Genomic DNA, 16,092 nt, shown 5'->3' with positions numbered 1-16,092 from the left:
ATTGTATGAGAGGATAGACTTGCATTTGTTCCAAGCCTTTCATTTTTGGGAAAATATTTCTACACCCTTGTAGCAAACTACAACATTGACAATGTTGGTTGGTGCGTGTTGTGATATGAATAAAGTTCTCGTTATCATACAGTTGTTGCCCACGCATTATTGGACAACATTTTGGTGATGAAGATGGCACGCCGCTCCCCTCGTTCCTCGCTGCCAATCCCGTGGTCTCCCTGGTATGGATATTTTAAGACTAGTGACAATCAAAATAGCCAAGGCTAGTGAGGCTAATAGCTTTACTCATCCACCACCAGTTTATTTCTATACATTGGGACTCACAAAGACGTATGAGGGCAGTGTCGCCTTATTGGCCAGACATTTCGCTGCTCCACAGCGCGTTATAGTCCAGTGACGGCAGCAGTGTGCAGAGTTGAAACTCCATTGTAAATTGCCCGATTGGAAGACGAGATTCCTAAAACGTGATTAGGGATTAGTAAACTTAAAGTTTTAAACCTTGATGCTAAAGTCGATTTGTCGTCTAATCAGTTCAACCTCTACCGAACACTATATGATTGGTGATTGCATGAGACAGGACCACCATCTCAAACAGATGCAAGACGAGAAATAGGCTGTGAAAAGTATGCTATAATAATTCTTGATACTTGGGTTATTAGGAAAAAGCATGTCACAAAAATGTAATTAAGACACCTGGGAATTGTATATTGAATGAAATGATTGAAAATGTCTCAAGAAAATACAAATAAACTGAATCATGCCATGTAAATATTTGTATTTGTTTATATTCGGCTTAATAGAACAATTTTTGTTGTCTCACACCTGGTCAGAACACCAATAGAGTCAAACCGACAGGACTTTCCCTGCTGAGATCTAGGAGCACAGTATCACCCAGCATGAACCATCATTGTTCATTTATTCTTCAGGAAAGTCCATTTCTACTCGAGCAGCTGCAGCCCACAAAACCAATCTGTGTGTTTCTGACTGAGCTTTCTCACCGTGTAATGATTGGAGCACATTACACCCGAGAGCAACCTTCAGCCACAGTTACCAGAAGAACACCTGCCTCGGGATCAAAATACCAACAAAAGGCCATGTCTGCAGAGGTGAACAAGAACAAGAACAACAAACACAAAGACTCATTTTGGGGATGGCGCTAAAATCTATTTGACATCTTTCAATGATACCAACATTCAGTGATACTACTCAAACAATCTGATGTACCGCACTAAAATCAGTGGACACAACATTAGATCCAAGTGCACAATTTATTGAGCCGGAATCCAATTAGCATCAAGGTGTATGAGTGGTTAGCATCTCCGCCTCACAGTTTTGAGTTTCTGGGCTCAATTCTGATGTTCTCCCTGTGCTTGTGCAGATATTCTCCCTGTACTGCCTCCCACATTACACAAAAACATTCATTAAAGACTAAATTGCGCATAGGTTTGAACGTGAGAGAGACGTGAAGGTGTCATTGTTTGTCTGTATGTGTTCTACGATTGACTGGTGACCAATACAGAGTGCACCACGACTCTCGACCAAAGTCAGCTGGGATAGGCTCTGGCTTGCCCGTGACAAGGTCTGTAAATATTGGATGGACAGAGAAATAGGAAAAATTCACTGGATACAATCAAATAACTTGCAGGGTTAGAGAGTTATTAGTTTAACAACTGTTCATTATTGCGGTTGTAGTTTGTGTCTTCTGCTATTAACCCAGGCTAAACTTACTTCCTCCCCAACATACAAAGATGCTAAATAAGGTGAGATACTCTATATCACTTCAACGTACTTAGTTGACCCTATTTACAAATGTTACTTTCCTATTACCATCTTGTGGCATCTTACGGCGTGAGATAATTTTTTTTTAGCTGCAAATAGGTTCCACAGAAAAAGGTACATTTTTGAATAGCGAACTGGGAATAGGTGGGGGCTCGTTGTAGTGTAACACTGTTAATCGATTTATAAATGTACATAATTCTCCTGGCAGCCAAGCCTTAGCAGAGGTCTGGACTCTGCTGAGTGCCATTCCAGTTATCTCTGTCAAGACTACATGTTCAATACATTGTGTTGGATCTTATTAGATTGGGCAGGTGTCCATAATGAAGTGTTTGGTGGGGAATAAATCGACAGCCCAACAAGGGATGTCTTGCAATGCACCTTTTTTTGCGTGTGTAGGTTGTGGGGTGGGAAGATTGTCATAGAGGCTCTGTGGGAACTTTGGATCAGAGTTGTGCTTGAAGATAGAGTTAAAGGGGGAGAGGGTGTGATTGCAGCATCCAACCTTTTCAGCAAATCCCAGCAGAGGATGCGGCGCCACTGCAATCAGTAACACTTGAATTAATGAACCCCTGTTGATAATAAGGCTGCTGATGGTGACCCCTCCACTAACTCCCAACTGAGGGCTCACTCTAAATTGGCAAGAGGACACGGGCGGAATGTAAAGCTCAGATTGTTGTTTTGTTATTTTCTAATCAAGTTGTGTATGCAAAAAAAAAAGTATGCAAATAATGTCAGTTTAGCTAGCAACAAGTTGAGAACATTTCATCATCTTCACGATGAAATTAACATGATTGTGATGCAACAACAATTAACAAATGTGGCAGTAAGTGCATTTTCACTTCTAAACACACACACAATACAAATAAAAAAACAAACAGAAGTTATTCCTTCTCAGCCTCACAGCAGTTCCACAGCTGTTTTCCCAAATTCAAAGTCTGCGAATAAAAGACTGTTTAATGCGTGTGGTGTTTGTTTGCCAATGGTGCTGTGTGCCTTTGAGAAAGAACAGAGAAAATAGTGAAGGAGTAAATAGAAGTCAGCAGAGGGATGAGAGTCATGCACAGCTCTACACAGCTACTGCAGCCTGCAGCTCCAGCTGAAAGAGAACAGCCAGCCTCTATTTGCGGTCGGACGAGGACTTGCGAAACGAACAATACAATGCAAATCAAAAGAAGCTTCATATGGTCTTTAATTTACACACATTCCAGCCAACATTCCCATCGGCTGTGTCTAAAATGACGGTAGTGATGCTCATACCTTTTTGACATCCCTGACAAGATGGTAAAGGGTGTTGGACGGGCCGTGTCTCTGCAATAAAAAAGAATGAAACATTATACATTGGGATCAAGATGCCTGCTATGGAATACAGTCCACAAAGACCTAAATGTTGTTCTCACCGTGTTGTAAAGCTCCTCCAGCCTGGACAAAGTGAGGAAACGGTGCATACTGACTCCGTTTTCAATCAGTAGCTTGACAAAGTCCACTCGGTCCAGAACTAAGGCGTCCAACATGGCTTGCTCCAGGGAACCAACCTGAGCAACACCAAGGTGAGGAGATGCATATTAACATTAACACAGCTGCTACATGGATCAGCTTCCATTACAACTAGCACGACTACCTGCCGGTTTCCACTATTCCATCCAAATAGGATTAGGCAGGAAAGCAAAACACTTTCAATCAATCAGACAGTACCAATACATTAAAGCACTTAAAACAACCATCCAATGATAGCCTTACGTAGGTGGCACCACTATTGCATTATGACTGCAGTCTGAACAGTTCACCTACTAACTATAAGTGCTACAAAGTTTAATTTATATAGAATGGTGCCTTGATATACGAGTGCCTTGACTATTTTCGAGAGACAAGCTGTTGCTTGTGAGTTTTTGCCTTGAGAAACAAGCAAATATCTGAGATACGAGTGTGCTTCAGACCCCCAAAACTAAAGGTAGAAGCTAACTTCACAACATACGGCCACCATCAATTCATATTGATTTCCCTCCATTGGAAAAACAATATCAGTTGATGGCACTAATGCACCATTAAGGTGGTTTGCCAACTGCCATTTTTCTGTTTGCAGGTTATGTGGAGAGCAAATGTTATTACTGTTTTTTAAAAATTCAGTACAATACATATTAAGGGCAATATTTCATGTGAAAAAACACACTAAAAAACAAATGTTGGTGTTTTGGGGTGTGGGGGTGGGGGGGGGGTGTGGAATCAAAGCATTTTCATTCATTTCAATGGGGCAAGATGATTTATGATGATTTGTATTTTGAAATACGAACATGATTACGGAAAGAATTAGATAGTATCTCAAGGCACCACTGTAGTTACAAAATTCCAAAGACACCTTTTCACTAAATTTGGCTGTTTATGTTACTGCAATACAAACCTTTCTAGTTTACTCCTTGCAAGAAAGAGGAAATATTTTTGTAAGCCAAATGTAGCAACCTGTTCTGGTAAAGATTTACATTACACTGAGTAATCTGGGCACTTATTGTCTAGCCATATATGGTACCCACTCCTGTAATCATTGACAGGTCTCGTCAAAGATTATGAACACATATGGTGCTGGATTGTAGAGGTTTACAATGCCACACATCTATCCATCCATTTTTTTCCCATTAAAAGAATAGTAAAGAACAATACTATGCAATTTACTTTTGCAGTTTTTGTGCTGACTTGTCGATAATGGGTAAGACCGAAACTGTATGAATTGTTTCGTCTTTTTTAAACAGTTTCTTTCAGATGCTTTTCCAAATGGAATTGTGGAATAAATCAATTTTACGTGGAAGTTTATGCCAATGTGGCTTTCTTTATTTAATTTAAAAGGTTTCAGTATGACTAAACGTTTTCACACTAGCTATAGTTTGAGGGAGAGCAGCAAAGGCAAACCTTCTTGTAAATATTTAGTTTCTTACAGGCCACTGTTGTCCATAGATGAAGATCTGACTGCGGGCGATATCAACTCTGTTCCACGCAAGAGCCAAACTCAGTTGGTCAGGAGCTGAAGCGTTGGCACCTGTGGGAAGACATGAATCAGATGCATATTCGGCTTTCAGAGGTAAAGCAATGACACTGCCATACTCTGTCCTTTACAGAACCAATTGTATAATGGTATTTTTTTTCTTGGTTTAGAGGCAGGGGTTCCGTATTGATGTCAATGACTTCTTTGTTACTTTTCAGCATTTGATCCGCAAAGGCTGAATAGAGGCAACTGGAATTTTGTTTTAGAGACATTTTACCTGAGGTTGAAGATACACAAACAGATGGCACAATATGGTGGTCCCCTAATAAGCAGTATTTTTCTGAGAAACTCACAAGGATTTTCACCAAACAACATGTCAGTACATTTCAAACCTGGTTCACCCCAAGGATAAAATCTGACGAAGGTTCTTTCATTATTTCGACCCGGTCTAAAAACAACGGCTGCTATATCTGTACACTGGAAATACGCCGAAAAATTCAGATTACATTGATCGCCAATCACCCCTATGAATCTGTGGATGGAAGCTTGATCCCTTTCCCCCAATCTGCTATCTTTTCAAACAGCAAAAAAATGAAAGCAATCCAAAATGCATCACAAGAAAATGTGACAATTGTCCTGTTGCACAGAGAATGAGAGCGAGCGAGAGAGAGAGAGAGAGAGAGAGAGAGAGAGAGAGACAGAATGAGAGAGAGGGCGAGAGAGAGAGAGAGAGAGAGAGAGAGAGAGAGAGAGAGAGAGAGAGAGAGAGAGAGAGAGAGAGAGAGAGGCTTCCTCATTACCTGCGTCTCATGACCTCCCCTCAACAGGTATCCCTACCACATTAGTACAGGTTTTGCGTTTCAGGCATTATGGCGCCAACTTTATTGTGTAATAATAATAACGAGAAATGCATCAAAGTTAAAATATACATTTTATTTGAGGAATGGAGTGGAGTACAAGTAAAAGTTTCCCGAAATATAAATATATAATAAGTCTACTTAAGGCAATAACAAAGTACAATATTTTTACTCTGTATATGACTTGAGCATTTTGAACTGCCTAATTTAAGAAATCAGCCTGTCGTGAATTAAACTGTAGTAATCATTGGGTGTGTAGACAAGAATATTCAATGAGCCTAGCAGAATAACGACTGAACAAAGTGCTCTGATTTCAAGGCTTCTCCACGCATTACTGGAGCCTCCTGCTGTGATTTCAGACAGACCCTTGCTAATAAGAGGACGAGCCCGCTAATAAGCACTTGACTGGAGATTTGTGTGCATTAATATGCAAGTTGGTCTTGCTTTATTCAAAGCACGTGACTTTACAGTGCTTTTCCGGGGGAGGCTAAATTGCAGCAAATGATCTTTATGGACCGAATCTATAGCATATTGACTCCCTTTGACAGCAGACCATCAATTATTCTGAAGTCTGCTTTGTTCCACTGCTTCCCTCAATCTCACAACCTCTTGTATGCTCTGTTCCCACCTCGCTCTGTATTCAATGTTTGTTGCGCTTTCAGGTAGTAGCTTGGTCGCGTGAGTGAGGGATCCAATCCGATGTTTTCAAATGCTCCTGGGCAGGACGTGACAGTGGCAGTATTTCACTTTACACTAAAAGCCTCCACATGTCTTTTATTCAATGTGCTGCAGAGAGAAATGTGCATGTAGAATGACTTTTGGCCAGGTTAACTAGCACATATCTCTTTGCTCTTCCTCTGCATGCTTTTATTACAATCCCTTCCCACTTTCTTTGATTTAGTTCAAAATGCTAACACATAAATACATGGGGAACAAAAGCTAATGGAAAACAAATAAACAGTGATGGCGATAACAGAATACGCTTGTTCACAGGCAAGGCAATACAGGCACAAATCAGCGAGCGATACATGAGTCAAAAAAATTGTGCATCTCGACAATGCTGCACATAAATTATGTAAAACATTTCTCTTCCAACATCCTCCAAACTCTTCACTTTCATGGGTGGAAGTGCGTGTGGGAGAATGCTGCAAAGTTCAACAGAGCATCCTATTGCAGCATCAGAACAGCCATGAACAATTCGGGATCTTGAGCCACCAATCGAAAATATGGATCTTGTTTGTGCGTCCATGTAAGGGAGGGGTATGGGAAATTTGGTTCTCAGGAAACAATCGAGGAAGAAAGAGGATGAAGATCAAGAAACAACAGTGGTTGAAATTACAGTCAAACATAAAATTTTAACCAAGGTCGTACCATTTGGAAACTGACCACAATCTGGACAACATCATGCATAGGCATGTCTAGTCCAATTTTGGGGGTGTTGAAGCACCTCAAAAGTGAATCCAAGCATCCCAAAAAGTTGAGAAATATTTTTGTTTTGTGCCTCCCTTTTTTTTTTAAACAAGCTAGAAAAGTGTTAAAACCAAACAGCACTTGGTTGAACTGTAATATTTTAACAACAAAAATACAGTATCGCCTTTGCCTCAAACATTTTTTGATCTACCTCATCTCTCCCACCTCCTCGAGTCAGTTCTGAGCAGCAAGCGCAATCTGCGCAGAACTTCCAATCCTATGGATTAGTGGTGTAAGTAGGCCTACCTTGCTTAAACCATGATATATGGCAAATTTATTAACTTGTACCACTCAATACCAACATATTAATCATTATTACCAGGCCTCATGTTTGTTTATATGTGCCCTGCGATTGGCTGGTGACCAGTTCAGGGTGTACGCCGCCTCTCGCACAGAGTTAGCTGGGATAGGCTCCAGCACGCCCGCGACCCTAGTGAGGACAAGCGGTACGGAAAATGCATGGATGGATGAATACCTATCTGTTTGTTTTTCCAGGAACAAAAGTCAACTGCTTGGTGTATTTAACAGGCCTGCCACTTCCGGTATGCATCATTTGGTATTGTTCTTTAATAATAGAAAATTATTATTATTATTTTTAAAAAATTAGATTAGTCAATTAACTGATGGGATAATCGATATAATACTCTATTCTAAACATACTGTATTTGAAAGCTGCAGCCCTAAACAGAAAGTAAATCGCAAAGCCAGTTCAGCTGGGTTTAATCTTATTGCAGAACAGCAGTGGCAACTTCATCCATCCATCCATCCATTTTCTGAGCCGCTTCTCCTCACTAGGGTTGCGGGCGTGCTGGAGCCTATCCCAGCTATCATCGGGCAGGAGGCGGGGTACACCCTGAACTGGTTGCCAGCCAATTGCAGGGCACATACAAATAAACAACCATTCGCACTCACATTCACACCTACGGGCAATTTAGAGTCTCCAATTCATGCATGTTTTTGGGATGTGCGAGGAAACCGGAGTGCCCGGAGAAAACCCACGTAGGCACGGGGAGAACATGCAAACTCCACATAGGCGGGGCCAGGGATTGAACCCGGGTCCTCAGAACTGTGAGGCTGACGCTCTAACCAGTCGTCCACCGTGCCCAGTGGCAACTTATTATTATATTAAAATGTTGCTTGAAACATACCGGTACATGATGGATACAGTTTCACCCTGGAACAGATGAATTCTGTTAACATTAGTATTTCCTATGGGGAAATAAATCTGAGGGCAGCAAGCGTCCCAGAAGTAATTTTTCATTACATTACAACATGCAATATTTATTGCAGGTTAAATGAATCAAGGAGTAAGGCACAACAATAGACATGAAAGATTACATTGATAAAAACCTTTGGGGGTAGACCCTGAGTTTCCCTCTTACTCGTTGATTTTCATGCAGTTGTTGAAATGCTAGCTGGTTATTTATTTAAAGTGAGCTGCATGAACATGAACAACGTATGATAGGACTTAAGAGTGGGCTGATGGAAAAGTGTGTTTGAGAGGACCAAAAGGGGATTGCTGTATATTACAGCTCCAGGTTATGGTTCAGTAGTGTGTGTCTGTGTGTGTGTGTGCGTGTGGTCGAATCCCATCGGCCCTCACCAAACTCCCATGTATGTTAACCAGTCTAGGGTGACGTTTATTTGCTAAGCAGACATCAAATCAATAAGTGGCTGATGAATAAAGTTAAACATCTCGCCAATCAGATCGATGGATCGATTTCTCTGAGGATGGATGAACCTGAGGGGCCAATATTGAGGATTTACTTACCGGTAACTGGCTTTGAATATATCATAGTATTAGGCCATCCCGCTAGGATGCACACAAAGGGAGCCTCCAGACAAAACAAGTACAGCAACATGCATACAAATGAAAATGTGTTTGTGTTCCTTGAACGTGTACCTGGTGAAAACACTTTTTACAATGATATCAACCTCCCTTTTTACACACAGAAGCTACATGACGAATAACAACTTCCCTGGAGGCCAACAAGAAGCCACTTACTCTAAATTCATGCTTCAGCATATACACACATATAGACACACACCAACAAGCCTACCTTTTAGTAGTGCAGTGAGGATGGCAAGGTCAATGTCTTGATGACCCTCGGACCCCATTCGAAAGACTGTTATCTGGGAGAGACAGAGTGACAGAAAGTTGGTAAAAATGAAACCGTTTGAATTTTTTTTGCCCCTTTATCAAATCAAATATTATTTATAGCGCACTTTTCATACAATGATACACATCTCAAAATGCTTCACACACTTAAAATCAATCCCCTCCCACCACTCATCCACACAGATCCACACGCACACACACACAGTTCAAAAATAATAAAATAATAATATAATGACCTATAGCTGGGCACATAGAAACGCCATCTCAGGGAGCCGTCTGCACCAAGAGCAGGCAGCAGATCCCAGCCACAGGATGCCGCCATATACATTTTTAATTCATTTTTTTACACCACAGTGAACGAGAATTTTGTTTGTTCACAATTCTTGAGGCATGTTTACAGTATATGCCTTCAAGGTAATACAATGGTGCCTTGAGATACGAGCCCCCGTTGAGCTGATTTTTCGGTTTGACTTGCGAGCGCAGACTTGAGAACAAACTTCACGCTAAAGCTAATTACTGTCTGTGTTGCAGTGCTATAACCTTTAAGAAATGGACTAATGGACTAAGACAAATGGTGCAGCAACACATGTAGAGAGGCAATGTAATTTGCGAAGAACAACTGATATCAGTGCCGTACTGATGATGATGGCCAAGACAGGCACACGAGAAAGAACAGCACACCAGCCATTCAAATGATGCAGTGTGACAAAAACGGTTTAATTCTTCTCTAATTTAATCCTATTAAATTGTGTTGTTATTGTGTATTTTATTGAGTACAATATTATTGAGCGCTATTTTTTCTCATTAAAAAACACATTTAAACAATTTTGGGGGATCGTTGGAAATAATTAATGGCATTTCCATTTATTTCAATAGGAAAAGATGATTAGAGATACGAGTGTTTTGTGTTATGACGGTGGTCACAGAACAAATTAAACTTGTATCTCAAGGCAGCATTGTATTCGACAAAGATGTGTCGGCATGCCTTGGTGTTAATGTGGGCATAGGTACACGTACAGTACGCGTTTGTGTTCATGCATGGAGGGCACCTTGAAGAAGCCAAGAACGCGTGAAAGTGTGTTCTGAATGCCTGATGAGTTACTCCTCTAATCCAACCATCCAGCTCCTCTCTTTCCCCACCGCCCATCTCCCTCCTCTAAATGGCTTCATTTCATCGAGCGCTGGGAATCAGTGAGCTTCCGCTGCTGCCGATTCTGTGTTCTCTTGACCAATGTGGCAATAATGCAGACTAACCATTTTTTTTCACCCGCCTTCTCCAATGATGCGTGTTTTCATACAAACATGACTTTAAAAAAGTAATCCCATCCTCAATGATGATTTATGGTAGCCATTATCTTGGCCCATCAATCATTCGTGTGCCATATGCTGATGACATGTGGACTCATCCCTGTGAGAAATGAAAAGCGAGGCCCAGCATAATACCTTATACCTGTGTCACACAATCACTAATAAGGGAAGCAGTTCAATGTGTTTGCGTGTGTGTCGAACACACACACGGCTGTGTAATCAAAAGGTCTTTCTCCAGGTGGAATGAGAGTGCAATGGGATGTGAAGGTATTGATTAGAGGTCTTCATGAGGGGCGACAGATTATTTGTGTGTAATTGGGTGAATGCAGACATAGACTACTGTGTGTCCAAAATATTTACTGTATTTTTCTCCTCAGTGTTATCGCTCTCATTTTTATAGCACTCGATTGCAGCGCCATGCCTCGGTGGATTCAAACTCAATCAAAGGACAACATGCAGTTTGTTCAGTATAGTTTAGGGGTCACTAACATGGTGCCTGCGGACACCAGGTAGCCCCCAAGGACCACAGGAGTAGCCGCGGGCAAGTTCTGTTTTTTGTTGTTGTTGGGGGGGGGGGCAAGACAACAAGAGGGTTCAAAGAGAATTTGAGCAGACAAGAATACAGTACACCACCAGAGCTTACATGACTTAAGGTGACAAAAATTTAAAAAATAAATAAATTAATTAATTGGTATCCTAATACCTTTGTCCACTTGTTGGTTTTGAATGATACTAACATAAGACGCTCACTTCTTTTTAGACTTGCGTAACACTTAAGAATGTGAAAAGGAAGAGTGTTGCAAGGTCCTGAGATAAGACGTTTCGAGGATACGAACGGCATGCAGTGAACTAGTTTACACAACAGCGTAGGAATATATCGTCACGCGGCACAAGGAGGCACGCTCACTTACAGCAGTACTTACTCTTTTGTTTGAATATTTTAGATGTGGCCTATTATAGAAGTTATTTTCTTACAAATATCGTTCATTTTCAAGTCACAATCACAAACTCTGCGGCTCAGCAGAGCTCAGCGTTGACCACAGATGAGGATTTGCGATCGTAAATATTGACATTTAACATTCACGCTTTTGGACACTACCGTTTTCTGAACAGATCAAGGAGGAAAAAATAGAAGCTAAAAAAATCACTCCTAACAGACCCCACACCGCATGATAATTGATCAGGTTAATGATCAGAGACACGGGCCTTTGCTGACCTTGAACAAGGAAAAATGGTCCAATTATCAGTAGGTGAGTACCACACTTTAATGTATCCAATTTGTACCATTTTATCCCAAACCAGCTCATTAAAGCACAATAAAGAATTCCCACACATACAACGGCTGAAATAAGTATTTAACACATCACTATTTTTCTCACTAAATATACTTCCAAAGGTGCTATTGACCTGAAATTTTCACCAGATGTTGGGAACAACCGAATTAATCCATACATACAAAGAAAGTAGAACAAATAACATCAGAAATTAGTTTTGTGTAAAAATGTGAAATTATAAAGGGAAAAAGTATTGACCACATGAAGAAAGGGTGGGGCAAAAATGCATGGAAAGCCAAGACAACACCTACAATCTATCAATAATCAAACAGCAATCCTGCCCCTTGCCAGTGCAAATGAATATCAGCTGGTTCAGTCCTAATTGATGGCCTACAAAAAGGTCTCATTGCCAAGATGTGAGTTAAGACAGATCTCATGATGGGTAAGAGCAAATAGCTGTCTCAAGACCATCGCAAACTAATTGTTGCAAAACATAACGATGGCATTGCTTACAGGCGCATATCTCAACTTGAGCACGGTCGAGGCCATAATACGTAAGTGGAAAGCCATTCATACCACCATAAATGTGCCTCGATCAGGTGGTCCTTGCAAGATTTCTGACAGAGGAGTGCAAAGAATAATCAGAAGAGTTGTCCAAGAGCCAAGGACCACATGTGGGGAGCTTCAAAAAGACATGGAATTAGGAGGTACTGTTGTCACAAGGAAAACAGTGAGTAATGCACTCTGCCACCATGGCCTGTCTGCACGCTCACCAGGCAAGATCCCATTGCTGGAAAAAAAGCATGGCAAAGCTCATTTAAAGTTTGCTTAACAATATTTGGACAAGCCAGTTAAATATTGGGAGAATATAGTCTGGTCTGATGAGAGCAAAATTGAACTCTTTGGATGCCATAATGCACACCACGTTTGTAGGAGAAATGGCACTGCACATCACCCTAAAACACCATACCAACAGTGAAGTTCGGAGGTGGGAACATGATGGTGCGGGGCTGCTTTTCAGCAAATGGTACTGGTAAACTTCACATTATTGAAGCAAGGATCAATGGGCAAATGTACCAAGACATTCTTCGAGATGAAAATGAAATGAAAATGAAATGAGTGTGGACATTTCAGCATGATAATGATTCAAAACATACTGCCAAGGAAACTCTCAATTAGTTTCAAAGAAAAAAAAAATAAAGCTGCTAGAATGGCCCAGCCAATCACCTGACTTGAATCCAATCGAAAATGTATGGAAAGAACTGAAACTTGAGGTCCATAAAAGAAGCCCATGGAACCTTCAAGACTTGAAGACTGCTTGTGTAGAGGAATGGGCCAAAATCACACCAGAGCAATGTATTGTGACTAGTTTCTCCAGACAGGAGACATCTAGAAGCTGTCATTGCAAACAAAGGCTTTCGTACAAAGTATTAAATAAATACAAGTTGGCGTGTTCAATACCTTTTCCCTGTGTCATTTCACATTATTACACACAACTTAATTTCTGATCTTATTTGTTCTACTTTCTTTGTATGTATGGATTATGGTTCCCAACATCTGGTGAAATTCTCATGTCAATAGCACCTTTGGAAATATATATGGTGACGTGTTAAATACTTCAGCCACTGTATACTGTATGCTTCCTGCTGCCTTCAGGACAAGAGATGGATGAAGGTGTCATTTAAGAAAGACCATGACCCCCCCGCTACGCCACTTAACGAATGCTCACTTCCCCTCCCTGCCCCCACCGTACACATGTATTCGTATGTTACCTGTGCTTATATGTTTAACTCGTGACATATTCCCTTGTCTTCCGTTTCCATGTTTTTTCTATGCTGCACTCATATACAACACGTTCAACACCTCAATACATAATACTTCCTAACAACTTCATATTACCAGTCACACAGTAAGAAAGTTTCCATTAGACATATAATATTTCTGAGAATTGGCCACCTTTCCCACACATTTATAGATGATACACTCACACAGATTGTCCCATATTCACTTTTAACAATTGTACACTTATTATTAACATATATAACTTTTGTCTCATGGAATGTAAATGGCATTCGTTCACAGGCAAAGAAAGTTAAGATTATGGATTATATCACAAAATTAAAAACGGATATCTTCTTCATACAAGAAACCCATTTGTCAAAATCTGAAGAAAATTACCTATCCAATTGAAATTTTTGTCCGTGCTTTTCAGCTAGCTATAACAGCAGACAGCGGTTTATTTTTTATATGTATATATTTTATGGCATTTGTTTTGGTCTTTGGTCTGGTGTGGGCGTCGATGGCAGGGGGGCAATTTGACATTGAGCTGGGGTGGCCGGGGCGTCTGTCCCGGTTGCGGTCGATTCTCGATGCCCAGCCCTACTCATGACAGGCACTTAGCTATGACCGTTTTTTTTGGGTGGTGGCTGGCTCCTGCGCTGGGCCCTGTTGGTGTCTGGAATTGCCAGGCTGTCCGGGAGGATGGGGGCGTTGGGCTTGCTTTGGTGCGGTGCCCTTGCCCCTCCCCGTTGGGACTGGTCAGGGCGCTTCAATTGGGCTTGGGACCTCCCAGGCTCCTGGGTGGTCGGTGGCGTCCCCTCAGTTGGGTCTCCTGGTGGGTGGGCTCGCTGACTCGGCCCCCCCCCCCCTTGTGATCACTAATAACAACACAGGTTATACTAACATATCAACTCACTGGTTCTTACAGGTGTTTAGACATTAAAAAAGAATCACTCGCTAGTAACACTGCCTTGCTCATTTTCCCACATTCTGTCCTGTCCTTGTCTGTCCTCTCTTATCGGTTTCTCTTGGTTAGTAATTGCATGTCTTCACCGGGTGTCCCCCCACCCAATCTACAAATAATTGTTCTAATGTTACTTATGTTCAAATATCAAAACTGTCTCACTACTGCTCTGCTGTGGTTTTCACCCCTAGTCGCCCTGTCCACTCTGTGAATAATTATTAAAAATAAACAGAGGGAATATTTCAAACTCCCCTGTTGCAGAGCAAAATTGTTCCAGCACAAAGGCATACAGATCCACCATTCTGTAAGGCCATGCAGCCGAACAGGACAGGTTATTAAAAAAAAAAAAACATGATCTTCATCCTTGTTCCAGCCCCCCACAAGCGTGTCCACCTTGACCTCTTCTTCTCCCAACATCTCTTCTTCAACATCTTTGTGCCCAACAAATCTAACTATAACTATGGTGGTATTGTATTGCTTTGGATTTGAGCTGAGCAAAGCTTTTGAATAGAAGATAAATATATGTATAAGTACATACAGTATGTACATGCATGGTATCCACAGAGTATCTTTCACAGTAGGGAGTAAAAAAAGCTTGTTTTCTCTGCTTTATGGTCAAAAATCTGTGTTTTGTGTGAAACCAACCCATGTTCTGCTTGTGAATACTAAAGAATGGAAAAAGATAGAAAGAAACTTGTTTTCTGGTGAAAGAAAGGAGTGGGTGCTTCTATTGTCACAAACCGCTATATTCTGTGGGTTGTGAAGAATCAGTCAAAATGCTCTAAAACGGTTGCCAATATAGGGAGTTATTAGTAGTTACTTATTTTCACACTTGTACAGTGGTAAGTCTGTTACTTTAAAAAAAATGGCCCATACAGTTTGGTTTTATAATGGCTATTGCTTGACCCTGTAACATTTTCATTTTTTTTATAACACTAAATTGTTGTCATTTTGCCATTTTCTATATCACTTGTCCTCATTAGGGTCAGAGGTGAGCAGGAGCTTGTCCCAGCTGACTTTGGACGAGAGGTGGTGTACAGCCTGGACTGGTCGCCAGCTAATCGCAGGGCACATACAGACAAACAACCATTCACACTCGCATTCAAAACCTATGGACAATTTAGAGGTTTCAATTAACCTAACATGCATGTTTTTGAAACATGGGAGGAAACCGCAACACGCAAACTCCACACGGGAAGGCTGGAGTCGGGATTCAAACCCAGAATGAGAACCTCAGAACTGTGAGGCAGACATCCTAACCACTAGATGAACATCCTGACCACTATTCAGGTCATTGACAATTACAATTGAAAATAATAATGAACAGAAATATTAACGGAATTTCGGACCAACGAACATCATGAACTTGTGTTCAAATTGACAGCTTTCAGTTTAATTGTTTTATGATGATTAGTAATCATAATAATAATAACAATACTGACTTGTTTCTCTCAGTCTTCAGCTTTAAGCAGACAACAACAAAGGATAAGAGGTGAAACGCAACGATTATGAGGCAGCGTTCAGAGGTGGCAGGGATTGGGGAGCCGAAGATGACAGGG

General features: G+C 41.1%; 1 protein-coding gene across 2 annotated transcripts in view; it reads right to left on the bottom strand.

The window, feature by feature from the left end:
• The window catches only part of trpm3 (transient receptor potential cation channel, subfamily M, member 3), a 158,880-nt gene that overhangs the window by 42,033 nt on the left and 100,755 nt on the right, over positions 1-16,092 (bottom strand). For both annotated transcript variants that reach the window (XM_061672208.1, XM_061672209.1), the window contains exons 9-12: positions 9,150-9,222; positions 4,716-4,816; positions 3,189-3,323; positions 3,049-3,099 (exon numbers count right to left, since the gene is read on the bottom strand). In XM_061672208.1, coding sequence (XP_061528192.1) covers positions 3,049-3,099; positions 3,189-3,323; positions 4,716-4,816; positions 9,150-9,222 — 360 coding nt within the window. The remainder of the gene's footprint in view (positions 1-3,048; positions 3,100-3,188; positions 3,324-4,715; positions 4,817-9,149; positions 9,223-16,092) is intronic.

This window comes from Phycodurus eques, chromosome 3 (assembly GCF_024500275.1).
Source record: "Phycodurus eques isolate BA_2022a chromosome 3, UOR_Pequ_1.1, whole genome shotgun sequence".
Classification (NCBI taxonomy): Eukaryota; Metazoa; Chordata; class Actinopteri; order Syngnathiformes; family Syngnathidae; genus Phycodurus; species Phycodurus eques.
Note: the sequence above shows the minus strand (reverse complement) of the source record. Positions and strands in the feature narration are given on the sequence as shown.